We start from the raw sequence: 21,423 nt of genomic DNA, 5'->3' as shown, positions 1-21,423 counted from the left end.
AGGTGTGAAAGATGTATCTCGATTTGGCAATCTTAAGGACAATTTGGGTGTTGTTCATCAAGAGTAGAATGTGAGAGCTAGGTTTCAGAGTAGTGATATGAGAAGGAACATGACGATGTTACATAATAGACAAAATGTGATCCCTGTGTGATTCTTTAGAAGACAAGTTAGCTTGGAGACGTGAAAAGGTTTAATGTGATTTGTATGTTCCGGCATTCCTGTTATAGAAGAATCCGCTAAAGTTGTGCCGTGTGGTGAATGTGGCAATCTGAACACTGTCAGTAATGACCTCTTGGGTTCAGTGTGCATGTCCCAGAGGCAGCAAAGAATCAGAATGGTGAATACTTTTTCTTCATCAAGGATTCTGTCTGATATTAATACAAATGGTGAAATATCCCCATGTGTGCAAGACCCCGGGGCACAACTTTGTAGTCTATAATATTTTTTATGTTTCCATTTAAACCACAAAATATGCCAAAGAAGGCAATATTTATATCAGTGCTTTTTTCTTAACCAGTTAGCCAGAACATAAGACAAACCCAGTATATTTTGCTGAAAACAGCACTCTAGAAAACAGTGTTTTTAGAGCAAAAAAAAAAATATAAAAGCTGGAATATCCGCTGTAAAACCAAAGGGTAAAAACTAGGATTACGAGTAAATAACATTTCCTTATTAATCATAGTGAGGATCTCCTCCCAGGCTACAAAGAGTATATTATTTGTGAAATGGTTGAGCAGGTGTGGTGATGATTGAGAATGTTCTTGGTCTCCAGACACCATTCTTCACTTATTATTTACATTTCTCTAGCTTCATAGTAACTCTGGAAAGATGGTAAAGCCATCCTGTAATGTGTGGGTCATTAAACGATCAGAGACAAAACCAGATTCAAAATCCACCATATTTTCAGGAGTTTTGGGGGTATCAGGAGTTGCAGGACCTGTTGTTACTGAGGATTGGGAGAGTAATAGTTTAAGGGAACTGAGGATTATGGGGAGGAAGTACAGTGGCTGCAGACCTCAAGCCAAAGTAGAGGAGACAATTTAGGAGATTGGTCATGTATCTTGCGTTGGATGGATGGCAGGTTTAGCTAAGGAGGCTGGTATGTAATCAAAGTGTTATTAATGGTTTGAGTCACCTGAGAAAGAACATGGTAAGAACTGGAGTTGAGCATTATGAGGCGGTATCAGACATCAGCATGAGTGTGGTTGTGGGGAGGTATGGAGGAGGGACCAGTTTGGAGGTGATGCCAATTTGGATCTTAAGGACCATGAGCACAAAAAACGTGTTTAGGATTTTCAATTCTGCTAACTGCATTGCATATTTTATTTGTGATTGTTAAGATTTGTTTTGCTAGGACCTGTTTTTAAGAAGCAAAGCTAATCATATTGTGTTTTTTTACTTTTGTATTATTTAACAGTTTAATAAAGCACACATCCAGATATATTGTAACAGTGCCTAATAGGGTTAAACATTGCTTTGCAAAAGAAACACTGAGCACTAAATGGGATCAAGACTGTATGGTGTAATCAGTGATTTACAAAATAATATATCTATCTATACATATATACACACACACACACATTGGATTGTGACCAACATTCCGAACTGAACCAATGTGTAGTTGCTCAGCTGCTCCTGGACATATATTATCTGAGGTCCTTTTATTCTCAAAGGCAACCCACTGCCTCCCGGGAATGCAGTCACGCTGCCTTCAACAGACCCATTCCCCAAGCTGAATAAAGAGAATCACCCTTTCCATCTTGGCCATGTCTGTAGCAGTGGTACAATCGGGTAGTTTTCAAAATGTGGACCAGGAGAGAGAAAATTCTGGGTGAAGTCTGCCTTGTGAAACAAGACCTAATGAGGTCCCAGTCCTCATGTGGCCTGAGGTGGAAACATGGGGCTATAGGTCACAGGGCAAATAATTAATGAGATATGATTAAATATGTATATAACAATTATTTTATTTCTCTGCAAAAATTAATTTTAACTTATTGAATATTGATTTGTCATTGTTTAATTGCACGCCACCCATTGTAAAGTACCAATGATATATTAGCTATAAAACAAGTTTAATATTTTTAATTTTCAATTTTAGTTGTTTTAATGGTGTGTAGTAAATAGATTATTCAGTCTTGCCTACTAGTGTGCAACAAAGTTACTGTACCATGTTTTAACTACTTATTTACTTGTCTTTTAAGGCGAAATGCCAAAATAAATAGAATTGATGATGATAATAATGAGAAATGTAAAAATGTGGACTTTTTCCTGATCGCCTTCTGGAAGGAACTTCCATATTGGGAAGTCTTCCCATACATAAAAAGAAAAAGGCTCTCATAGTTTGTCTGGTAATAGTCACCATCATCATACTGCATAACTATTTGATTCAGCAAATGCATATAAAGTTGACAGGGATGATATACTATGTTAAAGCAACACATGTCAATGGATTATCTCGAAATACTTTCCATCTGTTGTGCTTTGGCTCACAAGGCAGTATCACTAGTCGAGTTGGATTCTGAAAGATCAACTTAAAATTGCTTATCGCTGTGCACAGAGGGAAGATCACAGACAGTGGAATGCCTGAGAAATATCTCCAAACTCAACTAAACCACAGACTGAAAGGAAAGCTTGAAAATACAAATAATAGGGAGCTATGTCAATGACGCCGAACAGTTCTTTGAGGCTTAACAGAAGATATACCAAGAACCTATGAAGAATTACAATCAAAAGCTTGGGCCTGTCAAAAATAAAAGGATAACCTACAAAATACAAACTGATTGAGGCCCAAAAACACAAACAACTGAGCCCAAGATATGATTGAAAAGCAGGAAAGAAATAACATGTTAACTACGTTGATTTAATGCAAAGACATTCCAAAAGAAGAGGCCGAAGAATTGTAATGCATAAAACATAGAGGGTACTTACTACTATTATAATAGAAATGAAACGATAGACCGGAGAGCTTGCCACAAGAATTGTAGAAGCAAAAAACAATGGAAAAGCTAAATAATAATGCCCAGTGAGTTACAGCCTGACTCCAGAAGTGTGAGGGGCAGCTCCTTACATTGGAATAAAACAAATGTAGACTTCAAACACAGGAACTTTGAGGATACTTTCTCTTAGATATTTTGAAGTAAGATAGGCAAGGTATTACATTATGTGGTACCTCAAAACTGTATTTTCAGAAATATCTAGGGCATAGAGTAGCAAACTTTGATATAGAATGAGCATTGAAAGCAGGAGCCAAAGAAACTGTTGAGAGATGAAAGAAAAAATTATATTAAAATGAAGGCACTAGGAAAAAAACGGATAGCACCATTACCATAGAAGTTAACAGTGTTTGGTCGAAGACATCTCCCCCAATGGTGGTCAATGAAAAAGGAAGTACATTAAACAACCAGAGATTTCTCTGGCTGTTCCATACTGGTCTTCAGTTTCAAACTGGGGAATACAATCACAGCACTGCAGAAGGGAGTCAAACTATGATTAATGAAGAGAGTAACAGAATGAAAAAAAGGAGATGCAGAATGCAAACTCTTTATGAATAAGAGAAAAAAACAAACACATCAAATGATGAGTCTGAGTCAAATGAAGAAAACCACGTGACCTATATTGGTGAGAAACTGGGAGGTCAAGCAACTGAAGGGAAATGTACATTTACAATATCATACATTTGACAAAATAAATATTAATGTAAGCTTTAAAAATAACAGTAAATAGTATTGGCATTTAAAAGGATTTTTGATAAGTAACATTCAGTATGCCTAAAATGTGGACCTAATTCATCCTAAGAACTATCACTTATGTCTTCTGTCTCTGCAGCCAGATTGCCCTGCATGGGATTCCATTGTCAAGTTTATGGGTCTAGAGAAACTCACAGTAGTGATAGATGGCTTCACACTTGAGCTAAGATTAGGTTTGTTTTCAGGAGGAGCTTATTTAAGGAAACAGCGAGAGAATCAGAAACTCTGAATTTTGTTTCTAACCCTTCTATTATCTGTGCATAAGTGGATGGCTTTCGCCTTCCCCCAAATTTATTATGAAGCTGTACAAACGTAAATAATAAATGAATGGTGGAAGTCAAGTGTGTAATGATCAGACAAGCAGCTTCTGGTGCATCTCTCTGGGTTATAATTTAGAGGCTCAGGGAGCGTAATCTATGCAATAAGCCAGTTATTAAAATGGTGTAGGGTATGTGGTGCAGGATTTCACCTAAAGCACACCTACCTTCCTTCCCATCACAGTTAGTATATTCACATATTGACACAGAATTCACTTGATATTTATCACGTTGAGAATGTTTTAGTTGACAAAAAGGTGACTTGGATATGTTCATATATATTTGATGAAGAAATCAGTACTACAGTATTCTGATGTGCGACAGAGACAATTATATGCAAGTCAGGCAACTGAAGAATGTACCTGTGCACCCGATAAACATAAAAGCTCCACCCATGACTTAATGGTCTTTTAAAAATTTGATTATCTGTACAGTAGGCTCAAAATGCTTTTTTTCTGAAAACCTAATAAAAGTTCTGAAACTGATTTACCTGTAGAACTGATTTATATCTGTTGCACCAAACAAATGATTATCCCTCATATACCATATTGTAAGGAAATGCTGCTTTTTCAATGTTTACCCCCACAGTTTTGGACTAATGCTGTTGGTTTTTTGACTGAGTGCACTGAGGCCTGCTAATCTGACTTCGTTCCCAGTGTTCTAATCCTTCCAGTTTCCACTCCGAGCTGCAGCACTGGTTGTGCCAACCTGAACGTGACAAAGGACAAAATGGCTCCCAGCCTTCCACTGCAGACTGGTAGAACAGTGTTTACACTGCTAGTTCGATTTTGCTATTTAAACCAATAACAAACCACCACTCCCCTTACCCCTATATTTAATTCTCCGCTACGAAGAGCCTATTGAGCCCTATGACAGGGGCTATATATTGTTAAGTAAGTCATATATTTTTCATATGTTGTAACAGCAACAAATCAAAATTGTCGTTCTGCTGGGAAGTTAGTAGCCATACGGGCAAACATTGGGTTACCTGCTGGCACCTCATCCTGACTAACTCCTGACTGGGACTACCTTACTGGGTACTGCACGGTATCAAATTAATCATGACATTGAACCTGATCTGATGCCTAAGTCTACTTTAATGTCACAATTGAAGTTCTGCAACTTTTAGAATGTTATCACTCTCTGCTCCGGCTACTCCATTGGCCTCCCAAAGGCCCTGGCCCACAGACCGCTTTCTGCTCTCTAGGGGAGACATGTGAACGACTCTCAGGCTTGGGAACAAAGGCAGTAGCCGCAGAACGAGGTGTGAGCTCCTCTCCCAGGAAGGCCAAGTGGCGTGTTGGCCCAAAAGTAGAGGTGCAAAGAAGAAGGTGCATTTGAAGGACAAATTGTGATAACGCTTCTGAGACAGAGAGGGGAATCCAGTGCCCAAACCGGGTTTCTAGTGGGCGTGTAGGCATCAGGTAACCACAATTCTAGGGTGGGCTACCAAGCTCCTGATGGGCGAAGAGGGTTCCGGACTTCTTGAGAGAGGCTAGATAAGTGCTCTCTGGGAATAGCAATTGCCTCACATTGCGGGAAACAAATCACAAGGGAGTGGACCTAGTAGCCCATTGGGTAGTGACCGCATGGTCCCCTCTGAGGTAAATTTGGCACCCCTAGCACCTTGCTCCTCAGAGCATGTTGGATTTAGAGAAAGGACCAAAGAAGGACTGCCCTGCTACTCTTGAAACGTCACGAAGAGTGGCTCACTGTTAGAAGGACTGTACCTGTTGCATTTTGGGCTGGTAAAGTTTGGACTGTGCCTGTGGCTCCTGGACTTGGGAAAAGTTGATTTCCTGGCCCCAGATCCAAGCAGTGGCTCCACAGCATCAGTTGATAGATCCCCCTGGAATGAGATCCAGGGACAAATGAGCTGAAGAAGCCCAAACCGCAAGTTGGTAGCCACTGCAGACGTTTTGTCACTACCTGCCACCAAGAGCCCGAACTGACCGATCCTAGGCAGCCAAACGTTGCACCCGAGTCTACTGGACCCAGGAGTGCCGCCAGAGGCCAGATTTGTCACGCTGGAGGGATACTAGCCCCACTTAAGGATTTTGCCCCAACTGCAGTGTAAAGAGACCAGTAGCTCAGCATCATTTGACCATCTTCTGCATCGACGAAGTCTTCGTGGGACCCCAACTTCTGTGACCAAAGTCACCTGACATTACCCATGAATTCAGCACAAACTCACCTTGGTCGACTACACCTCCAATGGAGCACCCTCCGGCATCTTTTCATCCTGTATCCTCAGCATCAGGACAACTCCTTTAAAGACTATGGCAGTTGTCGTGTAAAGTTTAGAACTTGACTTAAAACACTCTGGTGGCCATGTAACTGTCCAAGGTATCCTCTCTGGCCCCTTAGACCTCCGTTGTCGAATTTGGTTGATCAAGACAGGCTGGAGTACCTGAATTAACTATCAAATTTTTCAGAAGTTTACAAACGTTTTGTTGACCAAAGCTTGTTTGCAGTTGCATTTAAAAGTAATATCACAGGAACCCTCTGGTGGGTTTGGCTAATCAGGGTCTCTCAAATTCACAAAAAATATACTCTTCTGTTATAATTTAGTGTCGTGGTTCTTTCAGGTTTTGTGACTTTCTTATTTGGTTGTCTGGTGCTGTTAAATCTGTTACGCTAAGTTCCTTTGTAAAGCCTTGCTGCTCGAATCCACAGCTACCCAGGGTTGAGCTATAGGTAATACAAACACACCTGACTGAACCCAAGGCAGTTTTTGGAAGTGCATTCCATGATAAGACTCCACAGCCATATCATATAATACACCGAATTCCTCACACGTATGCTTTTATAATTTAGTTTTTGAATTGCATTTAATATTGAAACCCCAAATTTTAATGCTAATGTATTATAGTACTGGGCGCTGCATTAAAAAGATGTTTACACCTCCACCTGCGGATCACTGGAGAGAGTGTGAAGTGGACAAACCCCACATATCTGGTGAGCATTTCTTAAAAAAAGAAATTTGAAGATGGATGCTAACTGCTATAAAGGGGCTTTCCCTTTTGAAGGCAAACCAAAACAATACATTTGGAATTAGAAAGAAGAGATTTATACCGTAAATTAGTATGACTGGTCATCAGTTTATTTGTAAAGGAATGTCCCAGTCCCAAAGATTTGCTCAGTACCCCGCTGCCAATGGGATAAAAGATTTGGGTGCCAAATATCGAGGCAGGGAGTGACAGTTGGAGAATTAAAGAGTTCTGCAGTAGAATCAAGACCACACAGCTAAGAGTCTGTTAGTAATTTATGTAGTAATGATAGTGAATAAGTGTAAATTCATACTGTAGTGTTCTCTCTCCGCAGAGGCTTGGTATTTTTATTGGCATAGAGGGAGGGGGAGTACAGGCATAACACTCCAGGTCTTTCACATAGGTATGTAAAGGACCACATGTTTTATCACATTTTCCCATTCTGTCCTAGACAGTCCGTTAGTTCCATTGCTTATATATACACCATACTTTTACCTAACAATGTGGAATAGGTAGTTGGCATGCTTTCCATTCTTTGTTTGTGCTAGGGAGGCTTCTGGGAGAAACTGAGAAACCAGTCTGCCAGTTATAGCACTCAGCAAGTTTAACTAATCCTTCTCCACATTTAGTCACACTAGCAGTGTGTCACAAGAAAGCAGAACATTAGTGATGTATTTGATTCAGGGTGAAATGTTTTTCTAGAACGTCTTTATCATTGCACAAGTTCACAGCACATAGCTTGTACAGCTGTCAAACATAGCGTGACATGTATTCATGTCAAATACTAACAGGGAACATGTAGAGAATGGGACAGATGTTAATCCAGGATTCCTTTGAGACCTCCTCTCGCTGTTCTGTTGCTAGGTTTGTTTGTGTAGCTGATGTCTAGTCTGTCTCCTGTCTCGCAGTGGTGGAGCTTTTGGGGGAGGGCGTGATGGATGCTCTCTCTAGACTCCATGTACAGTCTTCTTTTCGGGCAAGCCGGTGGTGATGTAAAGTGCCCTTTCCAATTTGTACTTTGGGGTTATGAATGCAAAGCTAATGGAGCAGCCGTATGGGCCCCAGTAGTACAAGATTATCTGTGGCTGCAGGAATGCGCCTTACACATGTAGCAGTTTAAAGATGTACCATTAAAGCACTTGGCGCTTTGACCTTTCATTAAGAGGGTTGGTCATCGATGGGCTTGGGTGTCGCTGGACACCAGGGCAAGAGGATCATAGAATGCTCAAGTAAACATTGAGAGGTTTTGTGTAACTGGGGCTGGCTGTAGAGCTGCTGGCCTAATCCACCCAAGTGACTGGAGGAGGCTGGCTGGTAAGTGCTGTCTAATAGGTGCAGCTATAACAGCAGGCCGGAGTGGGTCTAGCTTCATTGTGGCAGTTGGGACACAGACCACACTGTTCATTTTGGCTGACTCACACCAGAAAAAGAGAGAAGCAGGACAAAATTATGGTGACTCTAGATACAATTATGAGGAAGATAGAAAATGCTGAAAAGCAGCTGCTATGGACTCACAACTGGAGGTAATGGAGACACAAATGATGCTGATGGAAACGAAACAGTGATACTGTACTGTAAATTAACAGGCCTTGAAGGAAGACTGGACTGTGTGGAAAGAATCATGTGACCAGGTGATTATTTGTGGTAGTGTTGCGGCCAGACCTCATGTTGAATGGGGAGTTGAGATGTTGAAGAATTTTAAAAATGTATCGAACATCAATGTACTGAGTATCCATCCCTCCCTTTTGATAGCAAAGCACCTACTGTTTTGGTTTTGGACAGCTGTGGTTCGAAAGTTCATTAACTCCTCGGTAGGTCCCCAGACTCCCCTATGGTATAGGTGTGGCACTATCCTAATCATGCTTGCAGGCTCACAATATAGAGTTCCAGTCTTCAAGAAAGCAACATTGCTAAAGCACAAGCTGGAGGTTCATGGAAGCTAATCATCCTTTTCCTGAATTCCAGAGGTGTTATGGACTCATGGAGAAACTTACTTTAAAAAGTGGGAAAGGGGTTAATTTTAGATATATCTTTGTCCACTGCAGGGTTGATGGTGCTCTGCAATGGCAATTGCCAGGGCATTTTTAGAGTATTATATGGCTGGAAGGGATGGGGGGAGCAATGTTGCACAAATGAGTAGACTCAATCGTTGTGGGCACTGAGCTTACAGAGTCATGTGATCCTCACAAGTACTTTTCACACCTATAAGTAGTGACAGCAAAATAACTATTATTACAAGAGTTATAAGCTCAGAATGTACAGTGTCTGAGATGTTACCTCTTCCCCTACCCCACCCCACATTACTCTTTCCCCTCCTTGTACTGATTTGGCCTTCCTCTCCTTTTCATTTTCTGCCCTTCTCCAGGCTTTGTTCTTTTATTCCTTACCTCTCTTTTTCCAAAACTTTATATGTTAGCTGTCCTATGGTATTTCCAGTTTTTAATCTTTATCAGCATGCGTTATTTAGAATAACGCATGGTAATTATGTTAATTAAATGGCTTGCTTAAGGAGTGATGTGAGTATATACTATACTATGGTGAAGTTGTGTCCTGCATTGTTTGTCAATAAAATTATTCAAACCTTTTACTCAGTGTAAGAAATTGAGTTATTGGTTTTGGGGTGGGTTGGTTGCGTGTTGTAGCTCCATTCAGGCAACAACCACAATCTTTGTCAGCATGAGCTCTCTTGTAGCTTGTTACAAAAGCAGTCTGGCTTAATTTAAAGGCAATGTGTAAAGTATTTATGCAGCACATAAAAAGTAATCGTGTGAAACACAGCACAAGGGAAATCTCAAATCAATTTAGAAAAACAGATGTTATTTTAATAAATAATTCCACAATTACAAGAATCTCAGTGGAACCAGAGATATGTAATCTCAACGTTTTCTGTAAAAATAGCCCTTAGAAGCACAAAGCGCTTAATGTGTTTATCTGGTTACACTGGACTGGGACAAAGTCACAAGTTCACGACCACTCCGAGGGAGCACAGGGACCAGGGTAGGCCTGCTGAGAGTTTTACCGTATGTCCTTGATGAAAGGCACCGTAGCAATGTGTGTGCCTAAATGTGGACATTTGAGTTTACAACAGTAAATAGAGACAGACGTTCACCCTACACACACACGCACACACCCTAAACACACACACCCTATACACACCACACACATCCCCCCCCTTGCCTGCCCCCTTCTACCCCCCTCTTACTCCCTCATACACTTCTCTCATCGCACTTGGCAAAGTGGGTGGGTTGCGGACGATAAGAACTGTAACATGGTGGATAAAACTCCCTTACCTCTATTGTCAATCTTGGTTTTTGTGATCTCAAGGGAAAAGTGAACGCTTAAACTTCTTACCAGATTGGCTTTGGGGTAGGTTTGTTCCCTGCAGTGTAGCTCTTTTTGGTTATTGAGAAAGCCAAATTGGAATGTGGAATAGTGGAGAGAATTGATTGACCTGCATAGGGATGGAAAAAGTGCAGTTGATACAGTTACTTTTGGTGACTGAGGGTAGCTGTGTAAATGTGTATAACATTAAGTCACCTTTTAAAGTCTGATGTGAAGATATTGCTGCACAAAAGCAGTCCTTGAGGATTACGATGAGCTCGCTGATAACTAAATACCAGTATGTGAGGGCTGTAATTTGCTTCGATGTGCATGTACTATCTTAGATGCTCTTTTGTAATCCTAGACTGATTTCGCTTTTCATCCGAAGAACATTTGTCATGTTGCCACCAACTTTTGCAATGTTCGACAAACCTTCATGGTCAAAAAGCAGATTACCTTTTATCAACGTTTTGTGCAGTTTGATGTGAAACGAGACGGGAGCCAGGTACAATGCATGGCTCTTTTAAACCCCCAAAGTGAATTTGGCTAAAAGAGAAAATGTTGCTTCGTGGAATTAGGAATGCCTATGCTGACCATTTTTTCTGTCTTATTTTCCAAATTTGCTCTAGATGGATTAGTAGTTCTTTAGTTTGGAAAAACTATTTGTGTATTTGGGAGTAGCTATGACAAAGGAATGCCCATCGTACAATTTTGTGATTGGACATGAAATGTTATGGGCTTTTTTTGGAGCCTATTGATTTTACTGTTCACTCTTTTCTGTGTACGGCAAAGGAGAAGAAAAAATCTGACACTACATGGAACGGAGGTGAACACCCCACCCCAGAACAGACTGGAGTATAGCACACAAAAATGCGAAATGTAATTAAAAATAAAAAATAAAAAAATAATGAATAAGTAAACATTTATTTGTGTGTTCCTTGTTCTTTAAAATAAGTATACAGACTCTGAAATGAAAAGTAAGACCACTACATTTCCATCTTTGTTTATACTTTGGATGAGAGAAGTATGCATGTACTCAAAATACACAACCCTCTAGGGGTTTTAACCTCTAGTGGACCCTCACTGATGTAGAGGCTGGTGACCCCCATTCTCTAGCAGCCGGAGGTCCCCTCTCCTTCCCGATTAGCAAAAAGCAGAGGCTGTGTACTCTTGATCCTCCTTCATGATAACCACCGACTCAACTTCATATGGTGCTCTCCAACCTCACCTAATGGCCCGTGAATGCATTCAGCAAGTGTTAAAGTATAACATAACAAAAGTATACTGAAATAACTTTAAGAGAAGGTTAGAGATCTGTTTGCAGAAGGCATGTTATACAAAAAGACATATTCCTCTAAACAAAACTATTCACTCTCTCCCTCCTTATCCCCCTCTCTGAGAAGCTTCCACGTACACAAAGTAGTTAGAGCTCCTGTCTCCTAATTATGAGATGTACCACATTTTAGCAACATTAGGATACCACCAGGATGTGGGAGGTGGTTGAAATTCTGAATATTAAATCAACTTATTTCATTTCTTCTGTTCCAGAAATCTCCCCAGCACTGGAAGACGAGGACAAGACTGCCTCTTCATTCTGCCAAGAAAAGGACATTCATTTGAAAGTTGCTTCCTCAATGCTAAAACTAGCCAATCAGGGGGAAGAAGCCCCTTCTTTTCTCCAGAACCCAGCTAATACGCATGAGGCTGTTTCCTCACCTCTTGAGGAAACACCAGACCATGGTAAGACTGCCTCCTCACCTTTATGTGGAAAGCATTTACAAGCCAATTATATTTCTTATAAATACGACTATCTGCCAGAATAGAGAATTTAGGGGATGTTCACTCATCTGTCTTCTGGCATAGTGAATAATAGTTATACACAGTCTTGTAGGATTAGTATATAGTGTGCATACACACACACAACTCTTTCAGTTCAGTGATTATAATCTGCACCACTATCCTGGGACACTAGATACAGGAGTAATAGAGGGATGCCCTATGGTATAAAATTGTTTCTGATGGCTACAAACTACCTGTGGATTCCTCACCTTATGAATTCATCCTTGCGCCAGCATCCGACGGCAAGTTATTTTCCTAGCTCACCACGTTGACGAGAACGTCACAATTGCAAGGCTCCACGCGACTCCGTCTGACGTCCTTGTCGGCGTGCTGACGTCAGTTTCCTTTTTTCCGTGCCTTCGACGCCAACAGTTTTTTCATGGCTCGTTGGATAGTGTGTATCTTTGGTTGTTACAATGTCTCCTCCGAGAAAATCGGGTTTCAAGCCTTGTAGTGAGTGTGGCGGTAGGATGTCGGTCACTGATCCGCATGAGAACTGCCTCTGGTGCCTTAGCTCTGAGCACGATGTTGAGGGGTGTGGTTCGTGCCAGTGTATGAATCCTAAGGCACTTAAGGAAAGAGAGGCCAAGCTTTTCTTAGCTAAGGCTAAGAAGAAGGACCACAAGAGGGCTTCTTCTCACTCCTCTTCCAGGAGGCATAAGAGGCATCGGCATGACTCTCGGCGCCGTTATGGTTCACGGCACCAATCGACACAGAGCCGATCGGGGTCGATGTCTCCATCAACTCGATGTCAAAGTAATTGGGAGGTAAGCCCTACTGTGACACCACAGCCCCAGAGCCCAGAAGTGTCTACGACGCCATCAGTATTTGAGGTGGCTCCTCATGGCTCTCTGTTTTCTCCGGCACAAGAGCCTGATGTGCAGCAGCATGCTCAAAAACAGCGTTATCCTGCCTTCCCGGCTCCGGGAGCGGATCCGCCGGCATTTTTAAATGCCATGTATGCTGTTTTCCAGGCTCTGGCCCCTGCTGGTGCACTGGCGAGTCCCACGGGGCCATTAGCTTTTTCTTTGGGCTCCCCGGCTCCGTATCAGACGAAGCCGTTTATGCCGTTCTGCCCGGTTGAGGGTGCTGGGTCGACATCGATGGTGTCTCCTCGAGGTATGGAGTCCCCATCAAGATCCGTGGCGCCGTTGCCATCTCTGCTTCAGCATACGCTGATGCTCTCCCCTGGCCAGCTGACTCCATTACCTGCGTGCCAGCCGACTCCAAAGGAGGCGCCGTTGGAGTCTGTGTCGGCGCCGGATCCGAGTGATGGTCGGATCCATGCATCTTCTGCGCCTGGTCGGGATTCGGCGTTGATGGAGTCGATGTCCACGCTGAGGTTAGAATCCCACTTGAGATCTCGGAGAGAGGCCTTGCGTCTTCTTGAAGAAGAAGAATACCGGCAATTGGACGATGGGGAGCTTATGGAGCCTTTGGAGGAATTCCAAGGAATGGGGTCGGCCAGTGGATTGGATACTTCCCTGGAATGGGACATTTTATCTCCAGGGGAGTTTACGGAGGAGGCATCATCATTCCACTCTGTCATTAGAAAGGCAGCGGACCATTTAGACTTGCCTTTATCAGCAGCAGTGGTAAAGACAAATCTGCTGACTGAGGTGCTGCATCCTTCTACATCCTCAGCTGATCTTTTGCTGCCCTTCAATGAGGCATTGTTGGAGCCTATTATGGACTTGTGAATGAAGCCAGTTTTGGCTCCAGCTGTTAATAAAGCGGTGGCAAGGAGACATAGGGGGTGCACCCGAGAATCCTGGGTTCCTCTCACGTCATCCAACCCCGGAGAGTTCAGTGGTTCAAGCGTCTTGCTCCACAAAGTCTGCTCCTGGTTCGTTCCCTGTGGCCCGTCGGATAGGGAGTTCAAACTAATGGAGCAGTCTTCAAAAAATATATTTTCGTCTTGCAGCATGGCGCTTAAGGCTGTGAACGCTACCTGTGTGCTGGGCAGGTATGTCCATGCCCTTATGGATTCAGCCAAGGCTATGGTCGGGGATCTGCCACAGGAGGCCCTGAAGCCTTTTGGAACACTCTTTACGGATGCGCAGGCTGCGGCGCTACAGATTATACAATCTGGCCTTGATACCACTGACTCGATTGCTAGGGCGATGGGGACATCTGTTGCTACAAGGAGGCATGCGTGGCTGAGGGCCTCCGGATTTTCCTTGAACGTACAGACCACCTTACTTGACTTGCCCTTCGATGGTGAACGGCTGTTTGGAGAGAAAGCTGACTCTGCCCTTGAACGTTTTAAGGAGAGCTGAGCGACTGCAAAGTCCTTAAGTTTACAAGCTACCCCTGCTGCTCCTTATAGGTCTTTTCGCAGATTCAGAGGGTTTGATCGTGGGGCGGTTTTTTGGAGGCCCCAGTAGTCTGCCCAACAGCCTGCCTACCCGTCTTATCGACCTTTAGAGGGTGTGGGAGGGAGAGAGCTAGAGGGGCAGTCCAGCAACACCCTTCTTCGTCATCCTCTTCCTCTGGTGGACAACAGCAAGGAAGGCAGCTCTAGTTTTCCCCACCTTATCAAACATGCCTCTCCTGTAGGGGGAAGGTTTCATCTTTTTCTCCGCAAGTGGGAGTTCATAACAGCGGACTTTTGGGTGTTGAATATTGGGGAAAAAGGATATGCTCTCCCCTTTCAGGAGTTTCCTCCTCCTTTCTCCCCCCGTCCCTCGTTTTGTTTATGAGGACCATCTTTCGTTGTTGCAACAGGAGGTTCTGACCATGTTATCAAAGGGTGCGATAGAGGTGGTTCCGGAGCAGGAAAGCGGTCAGGGTTGTTATTCAAGATATTTCCTGATCTTCAAGAAGGACGGTCGTCTGAGGCCGATCCTAGACCTGAGGATTTTTAATTGGTTCCTCAAGCAGAAGAAATTCAAAATGCTGACTCTGGCACAGGTACTTCTGGCGTTGAACAAGGGGGATTTGATGGTGTCTGTCGACTTGCAGGATGCGTACTTTCACATCCCTATACTCAAGTCGCACAGGAAGTATTTCAGGTTTGTGGTGGGGTCGCAACACTACTAGTTTGCGGTCCTTCCGTTTGGGCTTACTTCAGCACCTCGAGTCTTCACAAAGGTGATGGTGGTTGCAGCACATCTCAGGCGGAAAGTAATAGCGGTATTCCCTTACCTGGACGATTGGTTGATCAAAGCCAAGTCTCCAGAGTTGGTGCTGCATCACCTGCAGGTGACAACCCAGTTGTTGTTCGACCTGGGGTTTTCGGTAAACGTGCCCAAGTCTCACCTGGAGCCCTCTCAACGCCTCCTGTTCATAGGGGCAGTACTGGATACAACATTGTATCGGGCCTACCCTCCGCCTCAGCGGATTCAGGACATTTAGGTGCTGATTCCAATGTTTTGAAATGGAGCGGTTGTTCCGGTCCTTAAGGTCTTACGCCTGCATGGTCTGTTCGCTTCTTGCATTTTGTTGGTCGCTCATGCGCGCTGGCATATGAGGGCTCTTCAGAGGTGCCTCTGCAGGCAGTGGTTTCAGCACAAAGGGGATCTCGAGGATTCAATAAGGATCTCCAGGGACACTGCAGCGGATCTCCAATGGTGGGCAGTGGACGGCAACCTTTCCCAAGGAAGGCCCTTCTCACTACCACCTCCAGTGGCCACAGTTGTAACGGATGCCTCCACTCTAGGGTGAGGTGCTCATCTGGGGGATCTGGAGATCAAGGGTCATTGGTCTCCGGTGGAACAGATGTTTCATATCAATCTGTTGGAACTGCGGGCGATACGTCTGGCTCTCAAGGCCTTCCTCCCTTTCCTTTGCGGTCAGTCGGTTCAAGTCCTCACGGACAACACTACTGCGATGTGGTGCGTAAACGAGCAGGGATGAGTAGGGTCGTACCTTCTCTGCAGAGAGGCTCTGCGGCTCTGGTCCTGGGTTCAGCACCATCAGATTTGCTTGATAGCAAATCATTTGGCCGGGGTTCTGAACGTACATGCGGACAGTCTCAGTTGGCGTTTCTTGGACGATCACGAGTGGCGCTTCCATCCAGATCTAGTCCGGTACATCTTCGAGATGTGGGGGTCTCAGCAGGTAGATCTATTCGCCACTCGGGAGAATGCGCACTGCCTGTCGTTCTGTAGTCTCCAGTATCCGTTGCAAGGAGCGTTGGGGGACGCTTTTCAAATACCCTGGGGCGGCCAGTTGCTTTACGTGTATCCCCCCCATACCCTTGATTCTTCGAGTCGATGTTTTGTTATTTGCCCTTACCTTGGCAAAGAAAGGCTGTTCAGTAGCTACAGTGAAAGGTTATTTGGCTGCGCTATCGGCTTTTCTTTGTCTCCCGGATCAGCCCTCTTTATTCAAATCTCCAATTGTAAATAGGTTTATTAAGGGCTTACTTAATAAGTTTCCCCCCACGCCTTTTCACATGCCTCAGTGGGATTTAAATCTGGTGTTAACATTTCTGATGGGTTCACAGTTCGAGCCCATGCATTCATGTCCTTTTAAGGTATTTGGTTCTGAAGATGGTATTCCATATTGCTATAACCTCTGCTAGGAGGATTGGGGAGCTTTAAGCCCTTTCCGTAAAACCCCTCTTTACCTTGTTTTTTCCTGATGAAGTGGTACTGAAAACCAGGGCGGCTTTCTTGCCAAAAGTTGTCACTCCTTTTCATATGGGACAGGCTATTACCCTTCCCTCTTTCTACCCTCCTCCCCACCCCACTAAAGAGAAAGAGAGACTCCACCGATTGGACCCTAGAAGGGCTCTCAGTTTTTATATTGAGAGGACGAAAGACTTTCGCCTAGAGGATCAGCTGTTCGTGGGGTATGTTGGTCAGCGGAAGGGCAGAGCAGTCCATAAAAGAACAATCTCCAGGTGGGTCATTCTTTGTATAAAAGTTTGCTACTCACTGGCAAAGAAAGTTCTTCCTGAGGGAATCAGGGCTCACTCCACCAGGGCTAAGTCGGCCACTTCGGCCCTAGCAAGGGGAGTACCGGTGGTGGACATTTGTAAGGCGGCAACTTAAGCGTCTCTCCACACTTTAGCTAAGCATTACTGCTTGGATGGTGAGGTTCGGAGGGACGGCCATTTTGCGCGATCTGTTTTACAGGATTTCTTGGTGTAATCAGACGGGCACCCACCTCCGAGTGCGGTACTGCTTTGGGACTCTATTCATAAAGTAGGAATCCACAGGTATTTTGTATCCATCAGAAGAACAAGTTACTTATCTTCGGTAACGCTTTTTCTGGTGGATACAATAGCTACCTGTGGATTTCTCACAGTCCCGCCCGCCTTCCCGTTGCCTGTCTGATTGCACTAGGATATGTGGTTTATAGATATATGTATATATTGATATTTTTTCCTGTTTATATATAAATGGTGGTTTTTGATTATGTTGCATCACAAGGGTTTTATGTATATATGTGTTTATTGGAGTTATTGTGGAAGTTGGTTTTGCACCTGTTTGTCTCAAAGGCATGTAAAAAATGGGTGAAACTGATGTCAGCACGCCGTCGAGGACCTCTTATTGGCACGGTGACGTCAGACGGAGTCGCGTGGAGACGTGCAATTGTGACGTCCTCGTCGACGTGGAGAGTTAGGAAGAGAACTTTCCTAAGGATGAATTCATAAGGTGAGGAATCCACAGGTAGCTATTGTATCCACCAGAAAAAGCGTTACCGAAGGTAAGTAACTTGTTCTTTACAGCTTTCTTGTTGAAAACTAGATGTAGCAATTTTACATAGACTGCAGGGTGTGATAAATTTGCAGTAGCAGTATGACTAGGTATTTTTGGAAATGGAAGGACTCGGCTCTACAGACCGGTGCAAATTGCACTGAAAGACAAAAAGGTTGACATTCTGTAATACAAGTGCCATAGGCTATAGTGCACTGTAATATGACGAACAAAACATTCCCCCACTTTGTGATGGAGTATATCAACTGCGATACTCAAGGCCCATAGTTTGAAGGCCAGATTTTATATACCTCATTACCTGGAAGTAAACTAGTTTTATTTTAGGCACATGAATGTGCTTTATGCAAAAAGAAAATTCCACAAAGAGACCTGCTATGTCAGTGAGATCTGTGACCATGACAACTCCCTTCTTAGTATGAACAAAAGTAAATGTATCATGGGCATTTTAGGTTAAGCTACTTAAATGTCTAAAATGTAAAGATGTTGATTTTTGCTAATGGACAACAGATGTTTATCTATTTTTGGTGAATACACATACGTATACCCCAGTTGTAATACCCCTATTTAGGCTTCGGTTTTGTTTAAATTACAAAACAGTTCCTGCATCCTTAAGAAGTCAGCTAGCAAGTTAAAATACATATTCACACGGTGTACTCCTTCATTTTTAGGTTTTGCCTGCACATGTGCTCTTGCGCGCTGTGCTTGCAATATCTTTTGTGAATAGAAATAAAATCTTAATAGGGGCTGGAACCAGCCCCTTGCTTACCTGGACTTACCGTTTGCTAAGTCCAACGTCAATCTCATTTACGTGCTTCTGATTGGCCAGCATGTCGTTTGCTTTCACTTCCTGCTCTCTGCTCCTTTCCCGTCCTGTCGTCCATGCCATCGAGTGGATTCTGGACAAAGTACTCCTTCCGGTCATTGGTTAATGGCCAGTCTCCTTCAACTCACTACATTGCTTCCCAAGGTACTTTGTTTTCACTTTCACAGTGTACGGGGCATGAAGTACATCCTGGAGGTGCTCGACCTTCACCTGGCTGCTCGAGACATTCAACAGGCCGCTCAAGACATTGAGTTCTCTCGCCACGCTGCTCAAAACATTGCACCAGGCTAAACCAAATCCTTACCTTTCTTTCTACTTATAGCTAGTTAACTTGTTAACATTTTGCAAGCAAATATATGTATCACTATTAAGTATTAGAAGCCTTTAAAAAACTCCACTATGGCATTTGTGCAGAATAGAGTATAATACTGTAAGTATTTTGACCTATTGGTGTGTATTTTAGATCTATCAGTGGGTAGTACAAAAGCACCCCTATTGAAATTTGCTCTTCATTTCTATAATTAAAAACATGGGGTGAGGGTGTCATTTTTTTTACCACATTATGACTGTTTACCATGAGACATACGGGTGCAGACATAAAGGAAAAAGGTATTAAATTAGTTCATGAGGTTAAAGAAAACAGATAAACGAATTCTGTACTGTTGTTTATCGAGTTGCAGGCAGGTAAATGAGTTGAGTATGTTTTGTGGTTTTGTGATTATTTTCATATGAACGATTCCGCATCTCTAACATCACACCATAGAGAGCACAATCCTGAGACTGAAAAGAGGCTTAAGTGCAGTTGAGTCCACACTTGTTCAGTCCCAAGGAAGCCATAATTTTACCTTTTCAATCAACCAATTTTTAACCAACCTAAGTGCCTCCAGTTTGAGACTTTCAGAAATGCAAGATGAGCACAGACACTCCTCAGTTTCTTATCTGTGCTGTTAAGGATTCTACAGCTGCAGAGGCAACCTCTGCCTCTCTGCATTTCTGCTTCCCCTTGTCATTAGTTGACGGAGACAACTTCTGTAACAAAGCACTTCTCACGTTCTGTAAGACGCATCTGTGGCTCCACTCCCCCCAGTTCTGAGGGGTGCATATACGGAACGTCAATGCTAGATTTACCTTTCACTGAGACAAGATTAACAGTATTGGAGGAACCATATGTGACAGGCCCTTCAGAAAACGCATTACAACTGGTGATTTAAAGAGACATAGTTGGTTAGTCAAACATAAAAAGGGGCTGAAATTGCTGACTCGTAACCCTTAACCCTTAACCCTGCTCACTGCAAAGCCTTTCTAGATAATTCTAAAACAGACAATAATACAATAGAGATTTGGTCCGCAGAGGGTCAGTGGTGTACACCATACCATGTCACAAATGCTTCCCATTGCCCAGTATAGACTGACTTTGTGGACAGGCATCTGGATGCACTAATGACATCTTCTTCATATGGCAAACAGAACTCCAACACATTGAGGTGTAGGTTCCAGATATTCATATGCAGGAGCCTGCTCTGTTGCTGAGTCCGTAGGTCTTTACAAAGGGGCAGTAGGATTGGAAGGTGTACATTCTGAGGAGCTCTGAGCACCACACTCTCCTGGCCCAGTCTGAGGCTATTACAATAACTTGGGACCTATTTGTCCTGACTTTCCATTGAGCTCCAGGTAGGCAAGGCAGTGATAGAAACACAGACAGGCGAACTGTGTCCCATCACAGATGGAACGTGTCGCCCAATAACTGTATTGGTGGATAAACAGCAGAAGCTTTGACTGTGTGTTCTCAGTGGCAAGGAACAGACTTTGACTGGGTACGCCCTGCCAATAAAAAGATGCCCTGTGACTCCTCTGGATAGAGACACCACTCTTGGTCTGCCAGCCTACTTCTTCTCAGGTGATATACTTTGACATTCAGAGACTCTGTTAGATGGTTGGCTACCAGAAAAATCATCTGCTGATCCATCCAACTCCAGAAAAGGTGAGCCTCCTGGCACAGAATCCAGGGCCCGACACCCTGATGACTGGTAGAATCTTGTTTTCCTTTTTATGGTCAGTAGGAAGGATGTTGGGGCCAAACTGATTTCTATGAAGCCCCAAAAGGTTGATGTGGAGCTTGCTCTTCCCTAGAGACCAGCCTCTGTTCTCAGTCCCTCCCAAATGACTTCACCCACTCTAGCAGTGACAAACATGTGACAAGCAAGAAGGCTGGGTGGAAAAGGAGAGTACTGCAGATCAAGTTGGTGCTAGTTTGCCATTATATCGGGTACTGAGATGTCTCCTGTGAGATCCGGACAGTATCGGAGAGGTAACCTCTGTGCTGGGCCCATTGACACCTTACATTGCAACGTCTGTTTGTGCCATTTTGCATATGGACAAGGAGGCTGCTCGAGGTCTGAAGCCCAGGATGCCTCAGTACCATTCTTGCAGAGACTCTGAACTGAATCCGAAATGCTGGAATCCTGTCCTGAATGTCCCAGACTCTCTACAGTGGTCATAAGGCCATGAATGCTACTATGTCCAGGATAGTTCTTATGAAGGGAATATGCTGTGTAGGGATTGGGGAGGGGCTTCAGCTTGTAAATGAGTGACCCCAAGAAGAACAAGCGCCCAGCTGTTGTCCAGAGGCGGTCTGTGACTTAGTTCTGTGAGCCTGCCTTATAAATAACCATTCATCAAAGTACAATAATACGTTATACCCGACTTCCAAAGATGAGC

The 21,423-nt window shown here is 43.6% G+C and overlaps 1 protein-coding gene across 5 annotated transcripts in view; it reads left to right on the top strand.

Moving 5' to 3' along the window:
- Positions 1-21,423, top strand: part of LOC138259344 (uncharacterized) — a 153,905-nt gene that overhangs the window by 59,998 nt on the left and 72,484 nt on the right. For all 5 annotated transcript variants that reach the window (XM_069206997.1, XM_069206998.1, XM_069207001.1 and 2 more), the window contains exon 4: positions 11,923-12,114. In XM_069206997.1, coding sequence (XP_069063098.1) covers positions 11,923-12,114 — 192 coding nt within the window. The remainder of the gene's footprint in view (positions 1-11,922; positions 12,115-21,423) is intronic.

This window comes from Pleurodeles waltl, chromosome 9, assembly GCF_031143425.1.
Source record: "Pleurodeles waltl isolate 20211129_DDA chromosome 9, aPleWal1.hap1.20221129, whole genome shotgun sequence".
In the NCBI taxonomy this organism is placed as follows: Eukaryota; Metazoa; Chordata; class Amphibia; order Caudata; family Salamandridae; genus Pleurodeles; species Pleurodeles waltl.
This window is presented reverse-complemented; position numbering and strand designations above follow the sequence as displayed.